We start from the raw sequence: 26,317 nt of genomic DNA on the forward strand, positions 1-26,317 counted from the left end.
CTGGGTCAGACCAAAGGTCCATCTAGCCCAGTATCCTGTCTTCTGACAGTGGCCAAAGCCAGGTGATTCAGAGGGAATGAATAGAACAGGTAATCAAGTGATCCATCCCGTCGCCCATTCTCAGCTTCTGGCAAACAGAGGCTAGGGACACCATCCCTGCCCATCTTGGCTAATAGTCATTGATGGATCTATCCTCCATGAATGTATCTAGTTCTTTTTTGAACCCTGTTATAGTTTTGGCCTTCACAACATCCTCTGGCACTAGAGAAGGCAATAAAGGAACCACAGAGGGACCTAGCAAAGAAAATATATGGGAAGCCATGATGGCAGATGAAATTCAATGTTGGTAAATAATATGAACTGCTTATATACACTGCAGCTCCATCTTAACTGAAACCATCTATGAGAAAGACCTGGATGACATTGTGGACAACTCAGTGAGAACAGTTGCTGTATGTGCAGCAGCAGTTAAAAAATCAAGCATGATGTTAGAATATCATGATAATAGATAGAATATTATAATAATAGTAATACTGAATAATAGTCTTGAAATTTTAATATTGCCATTAATTAAATCAGTGGTACACTTTCAACTTGAATACTTTGTTCATTTCTGGTCATCCTATCTGGAAAAGGTTCTAGAAGAAAATATTGGGATCTAGTGACAGGGAAAGAAAATTAAAGTCACAGAAAGACTTCCTGATGAGGAAATATTGAAAACATTAGTCCTGTTTATTTAGTTTAGAGAGATTACCAATAGAAGATATTATAGAAATATATAAAACAATGAATGGTAGAGAAGCTAAGTTGGAAGCTCCTGTTTATCCTTTTCAGAATACAAGAACAAGGGGCTATCTAATGGAAAAGATGGCAAATTTAAAACTGGTAGGAATGAGTTTTAAAACTAGTAGGAATGAGTTTTTATACAATGTTTAATTGGCTTGTGGAACCCATTGTCAGAAGATATTGATAGCAAGAGTTTTGTAGGATTAGATTAGTTCCTTCTGTAAGTGAACAGTTATGCTACAATTAAAGGTTCAGTCATAAGAACCAAGATATTAAAAAAGATGAGTTGTTTATATGGGTAATGAGAACACATGCAATTATATAAGATGGAGGTTGAGAAGGGCAGGATATTCCATTGTGAGATTTCTTGCACCTTCCTCTGAAGCAGGATATTGGATAAGATGGACCACTGATTTTTGATCTGTTGTGATAAATCTGATGTTTCTCTGAAATACTGATTGTATGTTTGAGAATAAATTTTTTGAAATAAGAGGAACTATAACTATTGTAATATTAAAATTCTTTTTATTTTTAAATTTGCAGATTGCCTTTACTAAAACTTTTGTTCAGCATTATGCTTTTATTATGAAAACACTGAAGAAAAGCCATGAATCGGACACTATGTCTAATAGAATTGTGCACATCAGTGTTCAGTTATTCAGCAATGAAGAGCTAGCACGTCAAGTGACAGAAGAATGTCAACTGTTGGATATTATGGTCACTGTCCTATTATATATGATGGAAAGTTGTCTTATTAAAAGTGAGCTGCAAGGTAAGTTGAATTCTTGTTTTCATTAATAATATCAAACAAGAGACTTGTACTGAATGTTTAATCTTCTGTTTTTTGAGTTTAGCCCCTAACTTTTCAGAACTAGGTTCAGGCAGAGCCAGTTGAGTTTATATCCTGCTCTTTCTTGTGCAGTCACAGCCTGTCAGGGATGTAGGCAGTGGAGTGACCAGAACTACTCTTTCCCTCCCCTGTAAAGCAGCAAGTAGACAGTGGGAAAGCTGCTGATACGAGTGCTCCCTGCTCTATGCTGCTTCTGGTACTGCAGAGAAAAGGGACAGGAGGCAGTTAGGGAAGTGGTGTCCCCTACTAGCTCCCTGTAGCAAAAGGGCTGATTCACATACTACCATTTAAAATTGCCAGGCATGGCTCAAGGAACACTTTCAGTTTATAATGCAATACAAATTTTCCTAACAAAGTTGCTCTTGAGGGCTACAGATTGGACACCTTATCTAATATAATACTTTGATTTAAAGAAGACATGCTTTTCAAGCTAGGAAGAACTGCTCTTGAAATAGTTGGGCAAAATTATACATAGCTTTTTCTTTATTTTTCCAGCCTTTTTTTTTTTTTTTAATGTAGTGGGTACTGTTATGAAAGACTGTGAGAAACATTGGTGGTTCTTTGAGTGTGTGTCAGCATGGATCCCATTCTAAGTGTGCATGTGCCTCATGCATGTGAGACTGGAATCTTTGAATAGCTGTGTCCCTTGGGCTGCTCATGTGCCCTGTGAGTTCTCATGAATGCCCCAACCCAAAGGGTATACAGGGCAGAGTGGCTGCAGCTGTCCCTCAGTTCCCTCTTACTGTCTGTGGCAGTGAGACAGAACAAGGTGTTTGTTCACTACCCCTTAGTGGAATATTCTTCTCTTTTGGCTAATTAGCGAGGCATAATTCTCAACAAACTCCCCCTTTTTAATTTTATTTCCCCTCCCCACCCACCCCCGCCTTAAAGATTGTTTTTTAAAAAAAATATCTTTGCTTACAATAACAGATTCAAAGCGCTCAGGTTTCGAACAGTGCCAGTCCTGTGACAGACTCATTCTGCTTACAAACTGTCACAACAGCAGGCATTTTTTGTCTTGATGAGAACCATGTACGAGACTGTTGCCCTATGTGCTGTTTTCTACTGGCACAAGAAAATCCAGAGATGTTCTGCTGAAGTTGAATCTTCTTGGACAATCAATGAAAGAGACTTCAGACCCTGAAGAACAGGCCTTGACCTCTAAGATGGGACTGGTCATGTCTAAGTCCCAGTTAGCCAGTGCCCTTGTTAGCCAGCTACAACACTTAATGCTGGTACTGGCAAAAAAATCCATGGCACTGTCTGTCAAGGATCTGGGACCATCTGACCATATTGGTCCCAGCTATTACTTCAGCACCCAAAACCGCTACCGCCTCCTTACTAAAGCAAGGGAGATATGAAAACACTCTCTTCCTATGAGGAGATGCTTAAGCCCTTACTCTCCTCTGAGGAACTGAGCACTTGGTCTGCTGGTGTGACAGGAGCCAAGTGATGCTGGTTCAACTTCTAGCTTATACTGAAGATATGTAGGCACTGAGGGTGCCTTATATCTGACAGTGCTGGCAACCACAAACTGCTGGCCCCAGTACCAGCATTGACACATTAATGGTACTGTCCAATCTAATGTTAGAGGAGGTACCTATATTTCTGGCACCAATGGCACTGCACTCAGTGTCGATATGAGTCTCTGACCTCATGGTACTGAGGTCACCTCAAAAATCAGTCTTATCTTTGGAGGCAGTCTACTCTTCTTCATCTCCGGGACACACCTCTCTTACAGCAGAGAATCTTCTCGCCATTCACACAGATCAGGAGAAAGTCTCTCTCTACAATCAGGGCACTCCAGATTTCTGACTTATCCATCTCAGGAATGACAGTGGCCTAACTAGTCTGACCAAAACCAGCCTTATCCTATTCTCCCTTGTCCCTGCTGGGCATAGTGGGGACTTCTGTCTAGAGCATCTTGGAACCTAATTCCCTCCTATCACTCAAGAAAATGCAGAAGGTCATGCTCCCATTCTGCAGCAATTGCCAGAATCCCATCTGAAGACAGGGAGGAACAAGTACAGCTGACAGAGGAGGAACTGGCATGTCTTGAGCTTCGGGAACATCTTTCATAGTCCCGATGAGGCATTTTCCTTGACTCCCATACCTGCTTTGGAGCTTTTCAGGAGATGCTCTCTCGTTTAGCTGAGACCTTTGAAATAGAAACCTCAACAATTGAAGAAAAAGCTTACAAGCTGTTTGACATATTGCATTCCTCCTCTTCTGCCAGACTAGCATTGCAAATTAATGAGGGCATCTTAGAATCAGCTAAAATTCTATGGCAGATGCCAGCCACATTGCCTCTAAATGCTAAAAGAGTGGAAAGGAAGACCAGTCCCCCAAAAGACTGATAACCAAACTGTCCAAGAACATTCCTAAGGACCCAAATAAATTAACTCTCTTTAGAAGGAAGGCTTATTTGTCAGCATCACTCCAGCTACAAGTAGGTAACTGTCAAACTTTGTTTGTCAAATAACTCTGCCCTAGGTCAGATAGTTGTATCTCCCTTTCTGGCCAAACTCCCTCAGTACTCTACGTTAAAGCCATTATTACTGAAGGACAACCAATGGCAAAGGCCTCTTTTACAGACAGCCATGGATGCATTGGATGTGGCAGCTAAATCCCTGGCTGTTGTGGTGATTGTGTGCAGAGCATCATGGTTACAGGTTTCTTTCATCCCTAGGGAGGTAGAGAATACAATTGAGGACTTGTCCTTCGAGTGTACAGACTTACTCACCATATGTACCAATGATGCACTATGCACCCTAAAAAGACACCAGATACTAGATACTTGGCTCACTAGGCATTTACACCTCTGCCCCATTCACAGGCCCTTTAAATATCAGGGGCAAGGGAGACTAGACAGAAGACACCCAGCTACCCACAATAGTCCTCTGAGTAACCATCCAGGGAGAAGCCGAGGTAATCTTGTATGAGACTGTCATCTTCCTTAGTCACTAACCAGACTACACTTGCTTCCAGACAGCAGGTTTGTCATGAGATTTGAGAGCCACACTCAGATCGGGCAAGGGCTATGCCCAGACCTCCTCCTTGAGGTGCTGGTTGGCTTGGACTGGAATAACAGACATGTGTGCTGGAAGTTGTCTCACATGGATATTCCATCCAATTCCAGTCCATGGCCCCCTACCCATTCCCCTTCACTATCCGTCTTCAGAGACCCTTCTTATAATCAATTAAAAAAAGTGGGTATCCTTCTTTGCCTAGGAGCCACGGAGGAGTTACCTCTAAAGTTCAGGGAAAGAGGCCCCTGCTCCTGATACTTTGTTAGCTATTCTAGACCTGAGAAGACTGAACAAATTTATACACAGTCTTAAATTCAGCCCTTCTTTTCAGGCACAAGACTGGTTTGTGGCTCTTGACCTCTGTCACCCAGGGACTTCTTGATGCCAACTGGCAGTGGGCACAGCGATCCTTTGGGTCTTCTCCCTATATAATAATTTGTTAAAGGGGGGTTATGTAAGGTCTCTACCAAAAGTTTGTGTCACACTGATTATCATAATCCTTATGAAATGTATGTACAGATAATATGTAAGGTTCTCTCTCACTCCATCCTTCTTTCCTGAAAATTATGCTCTTAAGGTCTGTGAGTTGGGACTGGTCACCAAAAGGTGATGATAAGCATCTCCCACCTGAAAGAAACTTGACGTGGCTATATGTAAACTTAATATTATATACTTTGCAATGAATGCCTATTTACAGACTGAGCAAAATGCTAATCAAGAGATTGCAAAGTCTCCAGGGGAGATTCACTACGGGAAAGACAAGTAGCAGAAGGTACCCTGTTTCCAAGTGAAGACAACAGATTGTTGGAATTATGTCTGGGGCTACAGAGATACACCCAGGTATACTTCACCTAAAGGCAAGCTGTCAGCAGGCTTGTTATATAAATAGAGGCACAGAGCCGGTCTGGCTGTTTAATGCTGGAGGAGATACTGGGGTGAGCTAAGGACGGGTGGTGACGAGGTGCTGCACAACCCTGGCCATAACCCTGAGAAGCGTCACAACCGCCAAGATGTATAATTCCATATTGTGATCCACTTGGCCCATAGGAAGAACCTGCAATTCCTCGTAGGGCCCAATCATATCACTACAAAGTGCTACAACTTGTTCTCTCCACAGTACCAATAGTCTTCACTAAATACCTAGTTGTGATGGCAGTGCACCTGAGGAGACGCGGCATTCACATTGAGCCATATCTCGAGAGTTGCTAATCAAAGGCATGTCTCATACACCTCTTTTTCCAAACATCAAAGCTCCATTTCCCTAGAGTGCAAACTGCCTCCTCTGCATGCTTTAGAAACTGGAGCTGGTTGGAACATTTTTGACTAAACGAAATTTCACCAAAATATACTGTTTTGTTTAAACATATTGCTTTTGACAAAATTTTCATTGGGGAGGAAGCGTGTGTGTGAGTTTGTGTGGGAAATGGGGAGAGTCTCTCTCTCTCTCACTCACTTGCCTGGTGGCTATGGCACTTGTCCTGGATGTGGGGTTCAAGGTGGGATTCAGAGTGATCAGGGATGGAAAAACTCTCCTCTGAATCAGGCACATCTGGAACTTGTACCTGGATCTCCTAGGTCTTAGGCAGTATGTACGCATTCTCTTTGTCTCTCTTTCTCTCTGGTTTCGGTCTGAAAAAGGACATTTTGTATCAACTTTGTTTTCATGAAAATGTTCCACTGCAGAATGAATACAAACTTTGAAAGTTGCTGTAATATGGGCTTGTCCTCCAGTCAGGTCTGTTAGAAACATCCCTATGTCTGAAATCTGCAAGGCAGCTACTTAGAGTAATGCCTGACTTTTGTTAAACATTATGCTCTGGTCCTGGCCATGAGGTCAGATGCCAATTTTGGTAGGGCAGTATTACAATAATCAGTTAGTTAGTGAAAGTTGGGACTCCTCAGTCACATGTCCAGATGGAGCACTGCTCATTAGTCACCTTCAGTGAGAGCCATATGGACACATGAAGAATTAACAGTTACTTACCTTCTAGTAACTTTGGTTCTTGGAGGAGCGCGTGTGTGTGTGTGTGTGTCAGTGTCACAAGCTGCCCCTCCATCTCTGCTTTTTTGGAGTCCTCTTTAGGTGAGATTTTAAATTAGCAAGGTGACTGAGCAATAGTTGCTACTGCTATGCCGTTTATGCTCTAGAAAGGCAGGGCACAAGGACATGTGCAGTGCAGGCATGGCCCAACAGCCACTACTATTCAGATTCCAATCTCGCGCAAGTGGGGGACATGTATACCTAGAATGGGATCCACACAGATGACAAGATCTTGAAGAACAATCGTTGCTATAAGGTAAGTAATAGTTCTTTACAGCCATATGCTGTGCATGCTATAATTGTTTTTAAACCCTGATTCTTTTAATTGTTCACTGTGGTAGTTACTATATTTTTTCTTTAAAAAACATTGTGATGGGTTTTTTTTAATCGCTTTTTTCCTAGATGAAGAAAACAGTTTACATGTCGTAGTGAACTGCGGGGAAGCACTATTAAAGAATAATACTTACTGGCCACTTGTTAGTGATTTTATTAATATCCTTTCACACCAAAGTGTGGCTAAGAAATTCCTGGAGGATCATAGTCTGTTAGTAACTTGGATGAATTTTGTATCATTCTTTCAAGGTAGGTGGCTTTTAGCTTTCTTATTCAGTGATTATAAATACCTTTTTTGGGATATGCCTAATTTCAAATCTTTTCTTTCCTGTACTTAAGCAAGAATTTTTAAAGGTGGCACAATGTTTACAATAACATACACCTTACACACCCTTATATATAAATATTTAATCCATTAGCGTGTTCATTATTAATCTGATGCAAATTTCTGGAAGTGGATAGTTTATTCTAAATTACTCAAGCCAAAAGAATTCTGTTTCTGAAATGCCAACTGATGAGACACAAAGGCTGAACATGTAAAGGCATTAAGCACTTCTGAGGTGCAATTGTGACAACTGACATCTTGACCAATACCAGGCGTTGAACCAGAGACGTCCGAGATCTAAAACGCATTAGTTTCTATAGCTTGAACTAAAGAGGGCAGGGTCTCAAAATGAGAACTGTAATAGGTTTGTATCCCTTGTGGATTGGGGCACACCAGGGAATGCGTAATACATTTGACTGGTGGGTTACATACTACTTCTGATCAGGGAAACTTGTCTCAAGTGTTTGAGACCCACCATGATTTGAATTCTGGATAAGCCCCAACTTGTATCATGGCAGCTGAGGATCTCCAGAGCTCAAAGCATGAGTCTCTTACGGCTTGAATTAAAATGTTAGGCTTTGGAGATAAAGCTCTAACAGACCCATGTAGCCCATGTTGATCAGGCACAGAGGGGTTGAGTAAAATGCACTGGGTTACACACTGCCAAAGTTCTCAAGAAGTTGTACTAACAGTGTAAGTTATTACTTTGATAGAAATATGTTTCAGTGTCAAAGCCCTAAACTCAATACTAGGGAAAATGAACTTGACGTATTTAAGTATTCTTTGTATTAACATGTGGAAACGCGTGGGGGATTTTTTATTGATTTGTTTTTCCCTGAATGTTTGCATAGTGGAAAGCATGCTTCCTCTATGGAAAGATCCAAAATTTTGTAGTCAATTTAAAGATTCTCATTGATTGATTTGAAGTTGAGACTAAAAGGGGCCCAATTCAGATCACGTGTCTACTCAGCATGGGTGTTTGAGTTGCTAGCCTAACATGGCCAGACTTTCTCTACTCAAATGATCTCTTTCTAGTCAACTTTCAAGGTCTCTGCTCAGTTCAAATCCTTAATCTTGTGGATACTTAGGTACAATTGATCACACGTTCTGAAACTTATTGCATGGATATCATCTCCCTATATAGGTATGCATATGTGTAAGTGTGTATAGTTTAAAAAAATACTAAATTCCACTTAATGGTAGACAAAGATACTGTTGTATAACACTGCTTATGTCTTTTAAGGTATGAATTTAAATAAGCGAGAATTAAATGAGCATGTGGAGTTTGAATCACAGACCTACTATGCTGCATTTGCTGCTGAACTGGAAGCCTGTGCCCAGCCAATGTGGGGACTGCTATCACATTGCAAAGTTAGGGTAAGGCAAACATTTTTTCATTTTTACTTTGTCTTTTTAAAAAATAAATAACTACTTTTAACTTCCTTTTTGTAGTCTCAGCAAATTTTACAAATAGTTGGATTTTAGGGTCATTTATCAGTTCTCCATCCAGTGTTACTTTCTGGATGGTGTATGAAATTGAAGTTGAGTAAAAAATACATCAGGCAGTATTTTGTAGTCAAGCTTTATTTGAACAGAACTCACACATCCTTTAGAAGACGTTTATACCCATGTTCTCTGCATTAGATTTGGCCAGTCATTTGACTGGAGAAAAGAGTGATGAGTTCAAATCTTCACTTGGAAGATCTTCGAAACAAACCAGAGAGGAGTTTTTGAGTAAAAGCATTCTTGGCTGAAGGGTTTTCTTTCTCCAAATTGCTCAGCTGGAGCACCAAATATTTTTCCATAGACTAAATCACGACTTTCATCAATACCTGCGGGCTGAAATGTTCCCATGGGTTTGTCTTGATGATTCAGGACAAGCTTTTCCAGAATCTTCATTGTGTGAAGCCTCTGAGTGTGTTGAGATTTATTTTTCTATTTAGGTGAATTAAGGCTTTTCATTTGTACTTCAAATAAGAGGGCTTAAAAAAAGCAAACCAGTCCCCTTTGTTGGCTTATCAAGACATTAGATGAGGGCAGTAATGGTTGGAGTTCTGTAATATGTGCACCAATTGCTGCTTTCTTCTAGTAGGCGATACAACTGCCATCAAGAAGGCCACATGAGACTTGGCACTAACATCTGTCCTTATGGTGTTGGTGTCCATGTTACATGTAGGGTTGTACCCAAGCCTGGACAACTGTCTTTGCCAGCCAACTGAATGATACTGTAAATAGCTTCTGACCTGCATAGTACAATGTATAGGAGTCCTGCTTATGAGTTTGAGAGAATAATCTCTTTAAACCAAGGAAATGTATATGAGAATATCAAACCCCCAGTTTGATTTTAGTGTCTTCACAGGAGCTTTGAAAAGGATGATGATATTGGAGACTTGTTTCTGTGGAAGAGTAGAAAAGCTACTGTTTCTTTCTCTGAAAGAAGCATTGTTTTAGTGAAAACAAAGATAGCATGAGCAAGCAAAGGACATCTCAGGCTGTACCTGTTAGAGCTGAGGATATAACTCTGTAACAGCACTCTCATAAATCCTTTGAAGTGCCTATTTAAATATGATTGATGTTACTTAGCCCTGGTCTACACTACGAGTTTAGGTCGAATTTAGCAGCGTTAGATCGATTTAACCCTGCATCCGTCCACACGACGAAGCCATTTTTGTCGACTTAAAGGGCTCTTAAAATCGATTTCTGTACTCCTCCCCGACGAGGGGATTAGCGCTGAAATGGACCCTGCTGGGTCGAATTTGGGGTAGTGTGGTATTGGCCTCCGGGAGCTATCCCAGAGTGCTCCATTGTGACCACTCTGGACAGCACTGTCAACTCAGATGCACTGGCCAGGTAGACAGGAAAAGCCCCGCGAACGTTTGAATTTCATTTCCTGTTTGGCCAGTGTGGCGAGCTCATCAGCACAGGTGACCATGGAGTCCCAGAATCGCAAAAGAGCTCCAGCATGGACCGAAAGGGAGGTACTGCATCTGATCGCTGTGTGGGGAGACGAATCCGTGCTATCCGAACTCTGTTCCAAAAGATGAAATGCCAGAATATTTGAAAAAATCTCCAAGGGCATGAAGGACAGAGATTATAACACGGACCCACAGCAGTGCCATGTGAAACTTAAGGAGCTCAGGCAAGCCTACCAAAGAACCAGAGAGGCAAACGGCTGCTCTGGGTCAGAGCCCTAGACGTGCCGCTTCTATGATGAGCTGCATGCCATTCTAGGGGGTGCCCCTACAACTACCCCACCCCTGTGCTTCCCTCCTCCTCCACCCCTCCCGGGCATGAATTTGAAACAACAATGACTTTATTGCCTGTGCAAGTGGAGATCAAAGTGGGGAGGGGAGGGCGGTTGGCTTACAGGGAAGTAGAGTGAACCAAGGGGGTGGGTTTTCATCAAGGAGAAACAAACAGAACTTTCACACTGTAGCCTGGTCAGTCATGAAACTGGTTTTCAAAGCTTCTCTGATGCACAGCACGCCCTGCTGTGCTCTTCTAACTGCCCTGGTGTCTGGCTGCGCGTAATCAGCGGCCAGGCAATTTGCCTCAACCTCCCACCCCACCATAAATGTCTCCCCCTTACTCTCACAGATATTGTGGAGCACACAGCAAGCAGTAATAACGATGGGAACATTGGTTTCACTGAGGTCTAACCGAGTCAGTAAACTGCGCCAGTGAGCTTTTAAACGTCCAAAGGCACATTCTACCACCATTATGCACTTGCTCAGCCTATAGTTGAACTGCTCCTTACTACTGTCCAGGCTTCATGAGCCATGGGAACAAGAGGTAGGCTGGGGTAGGTGCGACCGCGCGGTGCTGCCGACTGGGAAATCAGCCTGAGGCAGAAGCCTCCAGCTGGCATGATATTCCAGGCAGGACTGAATCTCCATTAGACGAAACTTAAAGAAGAGAATGACCTGGAGTCATTCCCATTTTTGTCCAGGCGCCCCTGACCGACCTCACCGAGGCCGGCCAGGAGCACCCACGGGACGACGATGACGACGGTTAGCAGTCTTATTGCACCTTCTGCCCTCCGCAAGGCAAGGCAAGGCAAGGGGATGCTGCTGTGTAGCACTGCAGTACCATGTCTGCCAGCAGCACCTAGGAGACATACGGTGACAGTGAGCTGAGTGGCCTCCATGCTTGCCATGGTATGTCATCTGCACGGGTAACCCAGGAAAAAAGGCCAGAAACGATTTTTTGCCATTGCTTTCAGAGAGGGAGAGAGGGAGGGAGGGGGGCCTGATGACATGTATCCAGAACCACCCATGACAATGTTTTTGCCCCATCAGGCATTGGGAGCTCAACCTAGAATTCCAATGGGTGGCGGAGACTGCGGGAACTGTGGGATAGCTAGCCTCGGTACTGTTGACGCACACCGCCAACTTAATGCGCTTAGTGGGGGGACACACAATCGACTGTATCAAATCGATTTCTAAAAAATCGACTTCTATTAAATTGACCTAATTTCGTAGTGTAGACATAACCTTAGTTATAGTCTCCAGAACTGAGACTAGACTGAAACTACACTGACTGTAATAGGAATGAGGTTAAAATGTAATGGGATATAGGTTGATACATGTGTCCGAAAAACTCTGGTGATTATACTGTAATGTTGGGAAAGGAGAAAATTAAGTCTGTTGTGATGTGATTATGATATTGGTTGTTTCTTGTTTGTGCCTGAAAATAGACATTTTGGGATAATAATAAAACTACATATTTGTGCATAATTATCAAATCAGAGATCTGGATTATTAACTATATGAGATTAAATCTCTTGCATGATGATGATTTTTCTCATCATTACACCACACAATTGTTAATTTGTGTGTCAAACAATGATAGACTAGCAGAAAATGGAATTCTTCAATTCAGAGGAACACTTGAGACATGAAAAACTTTACATTTCTACCTCATCATCATTTATTATGAATAAAAAATATCAATCTTCTAATTTAAACTACTTTCCAATATAAATAGGAGGAGTTATGTTGGTGTCCATAGGACAGTAAAGTCTGGATTGAAATGTGCACTGAAAAGACTTCTTTGAGTAAACTAAATATTCCGAAAGTTTAAATTAGCAATTGCAAAGGCATTTTCATATTGTAAATCTTATTAAGATATTTTTATTAAATCTTTCTTTTGAGGCTAAATTGCCCTTAGAATACTGTACTACAGTTAACTAGTTGGCACTTCAAAAACGAGTAGTGTGTCTTCCCCCCCCCCCCCACCGCATGCTTCTGACCCCACTGCTTGAGGTATATAGCCTATCTTGCCTTAATTTAGAGAGATGCAACTGAATTTAAATTGTATTTCAATGTGAGAACATTATATATATTGATATTAGTTTATGGTTAATCTGAAACAAAATTACTCCTATACTTTCATTATCATTACACTCATGTTTGTTAATCTAGTGGTGAACACTGGATTTTACTGCATTGAGTTTACTAAACTCTAAAGACATTGCAGTAGAAGTGTTTGAATAGGATATTAGATGCGTAATTCCTTTTAGAATATGTGCATGAAGGGTCCCTTTGTATGCACAGGTTCCTGTTTCTGTGCTAAAACAAATACATTAAATTAAACAACATTAAGCCACCAAGACCAAATAGTCTTATTTGTAAGAATTTCAAAGGAACTCAATCAAGTGGCTGAACAAACATTTAAATCTGCTATTATTATACCCAAGGACTGGAGAGTAGCAAATGTTTACCTGTCTCTTAAAAAATGGTGTTGGGGATAGTCCTAGGAATTACAGACCCGGAAAACTTAATTCAGTACTAGGTAAATTGGTTGAAACAATAAAATGAAAGTTTTTTTTATAAAACTTAGTTGAATGTGATAGAGGGCTACACCAGCATGGCAGCTCAGAACAGGTCTGGACAACACAATAGCAAAAACATTCTAGGCTCTTGTATGCTAGCACTCCTACCATTGATGAATTTTGGAAAAGCCTCAGTGTAGAGAAGGACAGAGTCAACCACCAGTAAATCGTTAAAACATGTTAATTTTCAGTGTTGGAAAAGAATCTCTTTTTATTTAAAAAAAAGTTAACACTATGCAAATTCCATATTTGTGCCTTGTTTTAAAACTGCGAACAGAAAAGAACAGAAAAAAATCCTTAAACCATCATACTGGTTAATAAACTATTTTCCCCATTGTATTAATGAAACCGTTACTCAAAACTATTTTTGAATAGTGTGGTACAATGTACGATGGTGCAATGTCAAATAATTTTTCTTATTGCAGGAGACACAAGAGTACACAAGAAATGTTGTCAGATACTGCCTTGAAGCACTTCAGGACTGGTTTGATGCTATCAACTTTGTAGATGAGGTTTGCATCCTTTATATGATTAAACAAAGTGTTGTCAGAAATGTCTTGTTAAACTTAAAAAAATACTTTAAAAGTTAATATTTTTATTATGTAAAGGAGAAAGAAAATTATCCTTTTAAATACTGTAACAGATGGATTACCATGTTAAAAACAATGCAGCTCTTGTTAAAACCTTTGTAATTCATGGGTATGATGTGATATAGCAGTGAATTAAGGATTCTGGAATCCCCAATTTAATTAATGTGAACTTGTATTCAGACTATGAGGTTCTACCAATTGATGCCATAGGAGCACTCCAACGCAGTTGAGCGGAGGGCGTTAGCAATGATAAAGCAAAGCTTCTCTGCACTCCATTTCGTATGAAGTACTAGGGTGTGGTCAGGACTGGTGTATTGGGAGACATTTCTCTGATTCCAGGTGGGATGAGACTAATATTCCAGGGGCTAAGCAGGAGAGATCAACTGGAACGGTTTGGGAAAAGGGAGATGAAGCATTGGCAGGGGGAGAGATGCAGTAACATTTGCAATATCTAGTGGAAAGAGCCATCAGCAGTGGATGTGCCAGGTGAAATGCTAGTCTGTATGATTCTTATACTTTTTTGTATTTGATGGTAAAATGCATTGTTTTCATTGCAGCCAGCTCCTAACCAGGTTACTTTTCATTTGCCACTACATCGTTACTATGCTATGTTTTTGAGTAAGGTAAGCATGCATTTGTTACCATATTCTATAAGAAAATAAGGTGTTGTCTGTTTATAGTATGAAAAAATCATTTCCTTACGTTCTCCGTAAAATTTATACTCCATTTTGTTTGTAGGCTGTCAAATGCCAAGAGCTAGATATGGATTCTATTTTACCAGATCAGGAGATGTTGATGAAACTAATGATTCACCCACTTCAGATTCAGGTATGGTGCCAGGCTGCTTTTTTGGTTTGAATGTACAGAATACGAAAGAGGATGGCTATCTCTTTTCCCCTCTTCCAGTCCAAATAGTTTAAGTATTTTAAAAAATGTCTAAACAGCAGGGGAAAAACATATTAATTGTGGAATACAAAAATTAACGTAGGTGACAACTTCTTGCAATATATGAAATGTTTATCACGTGTAAGCACAGTTTTACAGTGATTTTGTCAGAATAAACTTAGAAAAGTATTTCTTAGAGTCACAGAGAACTACTTTTTCAAATACTGTTAGCATCATATAATGACCCTAGGTGTTTATATTGCTGAGAACTATGCTTAATGTTTAGGATCACATTTTCAAAAAGCTACTGCTAAATTTGAGTACTTGTGCTCGGAACAATTTGTGCATGCAATTAATATGTACAGATTGAGGATGCAGGAGTGAATGTAGAGGTTGGGTTGTGAAGACCCTTTATTCCTTGATTTTTATAAGCAGTAATGGGCAGGATTCTTGCCTCTGGCTTTACACTTAACATTCTGTTTCTATCGAAGTTAGGAGATGAAGAGAAACAGTTGTAATAATTGATAATCTATTATAAGAGACACACTTCATTTTTTGGGTACTTTTTCAGGATAAAGAATCGTGGATCTTTTCACATCCCTTACCCCTCCATTTCCTGAAATGCCACCTCCTTTTAGAGTGGACCATATTATTATACGTATTACAGATCTGTGGTGGAATATAAATATCTTGCTTTGAATTTGGGCAGCACACCTGGTTAACAAACTTAGAAAAAATAGCACAGTATATTTTTAATTATCAAGGCCTTGGTTTTAAGTCTCATTCACCATTGTAATTTAATATCATGCCTCATGCATGGATTCAGTACTGTCTCAGCAAGAAGAGAATCACATACTGGTACCAACTGAATTTTTTGCAGCATCTAAGGGTGTTTTCTGGGATGACTCTCATCCAGCTTTTGACATGGTCCAGCTCTGCTGATTTTGAGATCTGAGGGGATCACAGCTGATGGTGTGGCTACAGACAACTGAATAGCTGATTTTTCCTTGAACTGTTTGCAAAAAGTTTATTTCAGCTAATTTTTTTTTCTTTTAAAAATAGGCAAGCCTTTCTGAAATCCATAGTAACATGTGGGTAAGGAATGGTCTACAAATTAAAGGACAAGCAATGACTTATGTGCAGTCTCATTTTTGTAACTCCATGATTGATCCTGACATTTACCTATTACAGGTAAGGTATAGTTTCTGTGAACCCAAGTACTGTGTTTATAAGAACACTAATGACTGATGAGTAAAGTGATGATGTACCATGTACATGTTTGTTTTTACAGGTCTGTGCTTCTAGACTTGACCCAGATTATTTTATTTCATCAGTTTTTGAAAGGTAAGGTCAAAGCATAAGGATAGAATGAATACCACTATATAGCATTCTGCCACTTACTGACTATTTAAAATATACTGTGGGGGAAAAGGTGTTTGACCTGCTGAATCCCTCTTGCACCACAGCACTTTGTCTTTTTTTTCTTTCCCAGATGGAGGAATACACTTCCATTAATACAATTTCTCTGATGGGTTCCACTGTGGCAGTTTCATTCATCCTCCCTTTCACTTAGGGCTGGTTTTGGATTTATACTCCAATGTGTGCAATATGTTTATGAAACCCCAGAGTTGACTCTCCTGAGCTTTCCAATTTTAGAAGTGTTGCACACTCTGGTGTATAAGTATTTGGAACTCCCACGCTGAAGGCGAGAATGAATAGCAGTGAGGATCACAAGACATCTGCTTGCTTCTACAGGCCTGGTCTACACCTAAAATTTAGATCAACTTAGCTTTGTCACTCAGGGCTGTGAAAAATGTCACACCCTGTGCAAAGTAGTTAGGTCAACCTAACCTCTCTGTAGACGCAGCTAGGTTGATGGAAGAATTATTTTGTCAACGTGGCTGCCGTCTCTTGGAGAAGTGGATTTCCTACATTGACGGAAAAACTCCTTCCGCTGACATAGGCAATGTCTATGCTACAGGATTACAGCTGCAGCACAGTAGCTGTGCTGCTGTAGCATAGACATGGCTGAAGAAAAGCAGGACATAAATGTCAATACCAACTAACCTACTTTCAAGTATTCAATTGATATAAATGTCATGTATTTGAATATGAAGTATGAATAGGATCAGTACAGTACAATGAAGATAAGGATATACTTTCTGAAAATAAAAAGCCTTTCACTTCAAGGTTTGCTTCTAATTAGATTATATACAACTTATTTTGTACTCCTTTTGGGCCTGGGCCTGAATGGTACTTCAGTAGGCATCCCGGGTACTTCGCACCTCTCAGCATCAGGCTCTTGATACGGAAGAATGACGTCTCTAACCTTACTCTGTGTTCTCTAGATTCAAGGTGGTAGATCTGTTAACAATGGCATCGCAGCATCAGAATACAGTTCTTGATTCAGAACATGAGAGATCTATGTTGGAAGGAGCCTTAACATTTCTTGTCATTCTGTTAAGTCTTCGCTTACATTTAGGTAAGAATCACAACTGTCTAATCACAAATATTACTGTAACATGGAATTTTATGTGTATTTGGTTTTAAATTTTTTGGCATTTAATAGCTGTCCTGTAGCAGAATAAGTAAAATTATTAAATAAAATCAAATGGTCATTCTTTGTTTATAATTTGATTTCAGTTTCATCAGTTGCTTCATTTTAACCATCCTAAAAACTAGAAACAGCCAAAATACAGGGTTAGGGTGTCTTTTTCTTTATTGCAATCCAGTCCATTCCTGTCCTTGAGAGAAATAAACGGCTGAATTTTTTTTATACATATGCTCATGAGATGTATATTGAAGTGTAAATGTCAATTCTACTGTTTGAATCAGCAAATCCTAAAGCTATTTGTAATAATCTCTTATGGTTGAGCTTCTTATTTCCCTGTCTGAACTTTGACATTCCTTATTAACTGAAATTTTATTGTATTTTATTATTTTTATATACATGACTTGGTTTCTGCTGTTTGTATCAAGTAAACTGAATAGGACATTATCCAGTCAATGCTTGAATTACAGGAAAGACTCATTTCCCACTTGGGCACCTCAAAAATGATGTGCGAAGAAGCAAATGTGTAATATTTTCAGCTTTGTGAACATTCCTTTTCTGTTAATTTGTAATAGAAATGATGTAGAAAGTATCTTACCAGTAACCTGGGTTAAAATCCTGGTCTTGTACCAAGACTTCTCCCCTGACCATGCAAAACTTGGCAGCTGGTAAAACTTTAGAGTTACTGTTGCCCCAGTGGCTGCTGCTCTTCTTGCTTTGGATCCACTAGCCTTACCCCATTCCATAAATTACTTCTGCAGCTTTGCACAAATTGCCCTTTCAGAGCACATGCTGTGGCATACAGTCTCTCTACATGCACTTCCTACATCTTGGCCCAAACATGAGCCGTGCAACTACCGCAGTTATCCTGTCCATTGGGCCTTCCATACCTGCAGAGTGACGGAGGGGGATTTACCCCTGGTAAAGTCCTGTAAATATATCTTAGTGTTATTGACACTGATCTTTATTCAGAATTATGCTGAACTGAGCTTTGTAATCACCCCTTCTAGCATTTCTAATGTTACTGACGTAGGAACATGTGCTAGTTGGTACAATAAGTCTGCAGTATGCTAATTTGATATTGCTTTAGTGGCATAAGTTCCAAACATTCAGCTAGGCATCTGTGAAACCTTCCAGGTAATTTTGTTTTGGTATATTCCCCTCACCCCCCCAAAATACACAGTATTTAACACAGAATAAAATTACTTTGATATTGCCATAGAAAAATGAATTAAACTCCAGTACTGCAAATACTTACGTATATGATTATTACTCATGTGCCTGAAGTTAAGAGTGTGCATAAATGTTTGCAATATTGGGCCTAAGAGATTACTTAAAATCCTGGCTAAAACTTGCATTCTGTTGTATTTTATTAAGCTTCGTTTATTACCAGGCTTTACAATACAGTCTTTGGAAAACATGCTTTAGTGTTGACTCCTGTGCAATAGTTTGTTTTCAAAACAGCATATGTATTGAGAAATATCAGCGAGCTGTTACTTTACACAACTTGCAAATACATAGAGCACTCATATAAGAAAATAGGAATAGTTTAGTAAATTCTTGTGGACATCTTCGGGGAATCAACCAGAAATCTGAATTGTAATTGTAATAATGTAACTGTGTTAACTAGGATATCAAACCGTTGTCTCACATTTGTAATTAGTGTTTAACTTACTGAGATTTGACTACATGTGTGTGCCTCTATATTCTCTTTTTCTTTACTCATGCAACTTGTACAGGGTATTTAATTTTATTTTTATTGCCCTAGGAATGACAGATGACGAGATCCTCAGAGCAGAGATGGTAGCCCAGCTCTGTATGAACGACAGGACTCATAGTTCACTACTGGATCTCATATCCTTGGAATCTTGTTAACTTATTTATTTTGATTTCTGTGTGTAACTAGTACTATAAAAGAAATTTGTGTTGTGCAGTATTTTCAAGCTTGTGCACGATGCCATCAATATTGCTCGCTCGTAACAACCTCAAACTTTAGGAGTTGTGGGCAGATGTCATTGGATTATGATGTACTGTTGATCACAATGAAATTTTCTTCAGTACTTTAGTCTTCCTTAATTGTTCGTATGCAAATGATACACGTGAGGCTTTGCAATACATTTTAGATGTTTTTACAGTGTACTAGGTGCTTTGCAGCCAAGTAAAATATACATGATCTTTTCCTTAAAGAACTTGCAGTCCAAATATAAACATAGTGCAGTAAGTGACCGCAATAATTTAAAGGCAGAAATGGTGAAAAGTAGGTTGAGGTTTACAATATTAAGGTAATAATATGAGTGCTTAGGTATGATATGTGCACATCATGCTAGTTTCACAATCTATTTTTTCCATTTTATTTTGTTTTTTCTTTCGTAGTTTGTTTCCACCTATAGCTTCCCATCCATCCCCCATTGCTGTACACACAATATTGCTTTTAATATTTTTAGTTAAACCCACTAGTTTTCCCCCTTCCTGAATTTTCCTTTTATCATCAAGCACTCCGCCCCCCCATCTTTTCCTGCACATAAATCATAAAGCCTCCCTTTCAGCAACTTTTATGTCCCTCCTCAGCATGAAAGGATATTTCTATTAATACTTAAAACCAGACTAATTCATGAATATCCTCGTTTCTGTATTTGTGCTTCACCAACCTTTCTTCAAGAGAGAGTCAATGCCAAGTTTCTCTTACCCACCCCCCTTTTTCCTCCATTCCTGCAAGAGCCTCTTGGTTTGTGGGTCAGCCAAGCTGCCTGTTTATTCAACGCTAGTGGCTTACTTAAATTTTTATAAATCCTATTGCTTGCCAAAAGTTAAAATAGCTAAAGCAGGGCTGACCTTCTGATTTTTGGGACTGCCAAAAGGGGAGATCAGGAAATGAGTTGTTCCCCTGCAGGTTACCACTTCCAGAAAATCAGATATAGCCAACCCATTTTACAGAGCTTTCAGGGTCTGTGGGTCCCAGTCATCTGCTTACTTTGTTTGTGCTTAACCCTAACTCAAAATAATGTTTGTTACTAGTAGTACTAGAAATCAAGTGATCATTATTTATCACATGGATACAAGCATATATGGTTTTTTTTTTTTAATAACAAAAAGTGCACGTCAGTGCATATGTATGTATAATCGCCAATCAGTGAGCTTGCTTGACATTTTCACTCTCAAGACGTACTTTCTGAGGATGAGAGTGTTTCTATACAGAAAGATTGCTGATTGAGAGAAGAGATTTTTGGAAAGTTTAAACAATCCTCCCCACCACACCTTATTGGTAGCTGCACAAGTTTAACAGCATGTTCAAGAATATTTGTAGTGATGTGCATTAGTATATAATCCCTGAATAAGCCCATAGCAGTTTGAGCAATAATGCAAGTAGTGTACAGAATTAAAATTATACCCAAAAAGTGTTGATATGGTACAATACAAATTTGATTACACTGGAACTGCTGTAGTACACAGACCTCTTGTGGTGAAATTAAAGCATTGCAAAAGTTTAGCATCTTAAATGAAGCTCTTAAAACATTAGACGAAAGTAAATAGTGATGTGCTATGTTTCTGCTATTAAATAGTCCTTGATAACAATAGTTTTTCTTAACATAAAGATCACATTCCAGAAAACCCCAATCCCAAAAGTGGCATTGTTCCAGGAAGTTTAAGCTTTGAATCAATGTTGTCAGCAGTTGCTGATTTTAAAGCTCCCGTTTTTGAACCTGGAGGTTCTATGCAACAAGGAATGTATACACCCAAAGGTATAATAATTAACATTTTTTTATAATCAAGTTACATACTGGGGAGATGCTTTATATGGTAAAAATAAGCTATTTATCCCTTCTGTTTGTTTTGACTTTTTCATCGTTGTCTTGCGTAATAAGCACTGATGGACATAAAATGAGTTTGGATGTAAAATGAATTTTTGCTTGTTGTCCAAACATAAGCCCTAATGAGGCAAGCATTAGCCATGTGTAAGGCTATGATTTTGTCACGGGTATTTTTATCAAAAGTCATGCACAGGACTTTAGCAATAAACAATAAAGCATGGATTTATTGAGGAGCTGCTGGCCGGGGTGAAGCCGGAACCTGAACCCCGCTGGCCAGGGCTGAATTATTGGAATTTTCAAGAAGTCACAGAGGGCTCGTAAAATCACAGAATCAGTGACCTCAGTGATGGATTCATGGTCTTAGCCCTGTGTCATCATAAGCCAATGCTAAAATCAAAAACAGAAGAATCTTGCTAAATTGCAGTTAGTGATCAGAATACTTTGATTCATACACCAAAAAATGTTGGTGTCTCCTCTGTGAAGATTTAATAGCCATGTACTCTAGGTGGGTTTTGTTACTTTGACAAACTATTATATAGTATATTGTCTGGAATACTGTAAAGTATATTATAAGACTGGTCATTTATTTTGACAACTGTAATGTACATGATGTATTATCCTTCCATGTTTGTTTATTGAAATTTTCGAATTTGCAAGTAAACAATCTGCAGTGACTGCAGTAGTGACTAGAATAATTTACAGAGGTTCTACTGTAATGCTAACTGAAAATGACTAACAGATGCAAGTGAGATCTGCAACACTGGACTCGGATTTAGGAGACTTGGGTTCTATTCCCAGTTCTGCCACAGGCCTGCTGGGTGACCTTGGGCAAATCTAATTTCTGTGCCTCAGTTTCCCCATCTGTAAAATGGAGAAACGCCACCTCCTTTGTAAAGTGCTTTGAGGGCTACCGATGAAAAGAGCTATGTAAGAACTCTCTCTTCATTTGAAAATTAAGTAGAACAGCAAATGAAGACTCCAGAGAAGCATACTGAGTTCTCACCTGTTGAGGTCTGTATTGATGCACTGGTATCACTGTGCTCAGTGATGTGTTCATATTTAAAGCTAGAACAAAAGCTACGGTATTTTTCTAAGTTCATAAATAACTAAACTTGTGTCAAAAAACATATATTTTTGAAGACAGGACTTATTAATGATCAAGGGAAATTGGAACAGGTAGAAATTTATTCTGCACATCTAAATAAGCAAAGCACTGGATTTTGAACACTAATTTTAGGAATTTTCAAAATATAGTTTTTTAAAAAATGGATGAATGTAGTTTTGTTGTAACTTAGCTTAATTTTATTGCCAGACTGTCTAAGAATTTCTCTTCCTGGGAAATGGTGTGCCTTAGATCTGTCCACCTTTCCTGATTTGCTTTGTTTGAGAACACACACAAGATTCCTTATATAGCCTGTTCTGAACACTGTAACCTACCTGCCCTCTGACACAGTGGTCTGGTCTGAGAATACCAGGCTGAGAAGGGGGACAGAGAGGCTTTTCTCAGGGTGTTGCTGCAGGCTATGTGTGATTTGAAATCTCTGGATTCTGTTTGGGAAGAAAGTTTATTTTAAAACAAAACATATGTGTGTAGAAACTTATGTAAAGTTGATGTTTAAAATACTGTGCTTTGTGCTCTTGATTCCATGGCAAAATGAGTTTCTTCATGTTCTCAGTTATCTTGCTTCCTGCCTGCTAGCATATAAATGACAATTCTGTAAAAGCCATTGAGAAGCTGAAATCTCTTTAATATGACTTAAATACCAAAAGCATCTATTTTTCATCTACCAAATGTTGCATAGGAAATCCATAACTTTTCGTAGGAAAACAGTGGAGAATTAATACCTGGAGGTATCCTTTTTAAAAATATTTTTCATAATAAAGGAGACTTTTCTGGGTCAGCCCCTTCGTTCTGGTCTTCTGAGAGATTGGGCTTATTGGAATCCATGAGTTAATTATGGTGACCCTTTCTACACCGTGCCATCACAAAAGAGGTCATATTAAGAACATAAACTGATGCCCCCAGATCCCTCCAGACAGGACACCAGTGGAAGAGGAAGAAACACCACCTTCCCACAAAGCCTCATCTAGAGATGAGGAGGATATCATACCTCCCCCACCATCTTACCCCAATGACTTCAGAGCCTTTCAAGAACTCATAGAAAAGGTGGCAGACGACTTACAAGTCCCATTAGATGAGATTCAGGAATCCCAACGTTCCATGTTGGATAGCCTTCCTTCATCTCCTCAAGGCAAGTTTGCCTTGCCCATCAGTGAAGCTTTGCTTACTGCACACGCACAGTGTGGTCAACTCCAACCACTTCTCACCCACATGTAAATAAGCCAACAAAAAGTAGTACATCCCTCCCAGAGGCTTAGGGTACCTCCTGTCTGATTCCCAACTCGCAGGTGGTGCCAGTGAACGGAATTGGCAACATTGGTTCAGTTCAATACCCTCTGATAAGGACCTAAAACAATTGGACTTTCTGGGCTGTATGAGCTACTTCTTAGCTTCCTTACAGCTTAGTGTAGCCAGTTATCAAGCCCTGATGTCAAAGTATGACTTCACAGTCTATTCAAAATTTTCTTCTCTATTGAACACCTTTCTCAGGAGCAGACACAACAATTTCAGGCCCTCATGATAGAGGGTCAGACCGTTTCCAAGGCATCTCTCCATGCCTCACTTGATACCATTGACACAGCTGCGTGTTCCATGGCTACGGCACTAGTCATGCTCTGAGCTTCCTGGCTGCAGTCTTTTGGCCTCCCACAGGAGGTACAAGATCTGGTTGAAGAGCTTCCTTTTGAAGGCCCAAAGTTGTTTAGTGATGCGGTCGAGAGGTCTCTGCATTCTCTCAAAGACTCTCAGGTGACACTACAATCTCAGGGCATCTCTACATCTGCCTAAATAAATAAATAAATTAAAAATACAGCAGGTTGCAGACAGCTCAACAATCTCTCCCAGTGTACTGTTAGCCCATGAAACCGGCTGAAGCCCCCCACGTAGAAGACCAGATTCCCTAAGAAAGGGCTCTCCTCTTCAGCAACCACTCAGCCAGGGACATCTTCAAAACATCCATTTGACCCATTGGTTGAGGGTCACAAACTAACTCCCACTCTAGATCCTGCATTGCACCTATTCCCCTTCCACCCTTATGGAGGGCATCTCTTTAATTTCTTACCTTATTGGGAGCTCATCACATCAGACAGCTGAATCCTGGAGGAGATTTCTACAAGCTATTCCATCCATCTTTACAACCTCCCCCCAGTCTGCCTTTGGGAACCCCTCTCACAAAGACCTTTTAAAGCAGGAGGTACGATCCTGCCTAGGTGTGAGGGCAATCAAACCTGTCCCACCAGACTTTCTCAGGAAGGGTTCTTTCCTTGGTACTTCCTTGTCTTAAAGAAAAATGGGGGGTGGAGACCAATTCTCGACGTCAGGACTTTAAATACCTTCATCTGCTCCCAGCAATTAAAAATGGTGACCCTAGCAACAATAATTCCCTCTCTAGATCTGGGACATTCATTCTTTTCATTCAACCTTCAGGATGCTTATTTTCATGATGCCATTCATACCATGCAGAAATGATTTCTACGTTTTGTGGTAGACAGAGATCACTCCCAGTATTGTCTCCTACCCTTGGTCTCTCCACTGCCCCAAAGATCTTTATCAAAGTTCTGTCAGCCACAGCAGCCTATCTTTACTAGATGGGCATATCATCTTTCCTTACGTGGATGATTGGCTCCTGAAGGGCTGCTTGCTTCTCAAAGCACAGACAGCAACCAGCAAGGTTTCTGTTTCATTCTCTGAGTTTCTACTTCAGAATGGAGACATCTACCCTAACACCCACACAACATATAGATTTAATCGGGGCCACTGTGGACTCCTCCTCCACCAGAGCATACTTACCCAGGGACCGATTCACCACAACGTCCAACCTTGTTTCAGCAATCCAACAGAGTCTACAAATCACTGCAAGGGCTTGTCTGCAACTTCTGGGCCACATGACAGCATGTATGTTTGTGACTTCCTTAGCACTTTTGGTATCTTCAAGCATGATTGAGAACTGTGTACACCCCCAAGAGACACAGTCTTTATAAGTGGGTGTCTGTATCTTGGAAGGTCCTTGATTGTCTGAACTGGTAGAAGGACCCACAAAAGGTGCGCATCAGAGTTCCCTGTATACAGCCTCCTCTCACGAGGATTATCACCACAGATGCTTCCCTCATAGGTTGGGGTGCCCACTTCCAAAACTTCACAGCTCAGGGCAAATGGACCCCTCAGGAGGTGATCCTCCATATCAACATATAAGAGCTCAAATTTAATGTCCATTAAATTTGCCAACAGTTCCTACAACACATCAAGGATCACCCAGTCAAGATAATGCTGGACAACAGAGCAGTGATGTATTACATCAATCGGAAAGGAGCAGCAAGATCCCAGTCCTTATGTGCTGAATCCATAAAACTATGGAACTGGTGCATATCACACCACATATAGATCTCAGCAGTTAACTACTAGGACTACAGAACACAGTGGCGGATTCCCTCGGCAGACATTTCAGCATCAACCACGAGTAGGATCTGAACAATGAGGTGTTCCAAGAGATCTCTTAGCTGGAGCTATCCACAGGTAGATCTTTTTGCTACTCCACCCCATGCAAAGTGCAAGGGGAGGGCACAGTCACAACTTAATGGGATATGACTTGATTGTTGTGTGGCCTTGAGTTCTGATGTACACTTATCCAGTAATGCCTCTACTTCTCAAGTTCCTAAGTAAATTGAGACGAGAAACTAATGACCATGATGTTGAGACAGGTGTGATTCCTAGAGCTGACTCGCATGTCCATGCAGCCTCCTCTCCACATTCCTCTGAGCCTGACTCACCCAGGGATTGGTCACTCCACCCCAGTCACTGCAAGGCCTGGCTTCTTGATGGCTGTCTGGTATAGAACAAGTCTGCTCTCCAGATATTCAAAGGGTGCTATTTAATAGCAGAAAGCCCACAACAAGGGAAACTTACCTGCAAAAGTAGAAATACTTCCAGGCTTGGTACAACCATGAAGCTTTACTGCCTCTCAAATCCTCTTTGGCTCACATCCTTGATTATCTGCTGAATTTAAAGACCACATGCTTATCGCTGAACTCCACTAAAGTTCACCTCGCTGCCATCGCAGCTTTTCACTTTCCCATAGAAGGATTCTCAGTCTTTACTCATCCCACCACTGCAAGATTTATTAAAGGCCTTTTTCAATCTCTTTCCTCCTACCCAAGAAACCAACTCC

At 40.2% G+C, this 26,317-nt stretch overlaps 1 protein-coding gene across 4 annotated transcripts in view; it reads left to right on the plus strand.

Moving 5' to 3' along the window:
• Window positions 1-26,317, plus strand: part of UBR3 (ubiquitin protein ligase E3 component n-recognin 3) — a 197,657-nt gene that overhangs the window by 49,042 nt on the left and 122,298 nt on the right. For all 4 annotated transcript variants that reach the window (XM_026647558.2, XM_026647559.2, XM_026647560.2 and 1 more), the window contains exons 8-18: window positions 1,330-1,558; window positions 7,109-7,288; window positions 8,608-8,741; window positions 13,623-13,709; window positions 14,345-14,410; window positions 14,526-14,615; window positions 15,735-15,863; window positions 15,964-16,016; window positions 17,021-17,154; window positions 18,992-19,077; window positions 20,822-20,963. In XM_026647558.2, the coding sequence (XP_026503343.1) occupies window positions 1,330-1,558; window positions 7,109-7,288; window positions 8,608-8,741; window positions 13,623-13,709; window positions 14,345-14,410; window positions 14,526-14,615; window positions 15,735-15,863; window positions 15,964-16,016; window positions 17,021-17,154; window positions 18,992-19,077; window positions 20,822-20,963 (1,330 nt within the window). The remainder of the gene's footprint in view (window positions 1-1,329; window positions 1,559-7,108; window positions 7,289-8,607; window positions 8,742-13,622; window positions 13,710-14,344; window positions 14,411-14,525; window positions 14,616-15,734; window positions 15,864-15,963; window positions 16,017-17,020; window positions 17,155-18,991; window positions 19,078-20,821; window positions 20,964-26,317) is intronic.

The sequence above is a fragment of the Terrapene carolina genome, unplaced genomic scaffold (assembly GCF_002925995.2).
Source record: "Terrapene carolina triunguis isolate 2854851 unplaced genomic scaffold, T_m_triunguis-2.0 Scaffold62, whole genome shotgun sequence".
NCBI lineage: Eukaryota > Metazoa > Chordata > Testudines > Emydidae > Terrapene > Terrapene triunguis.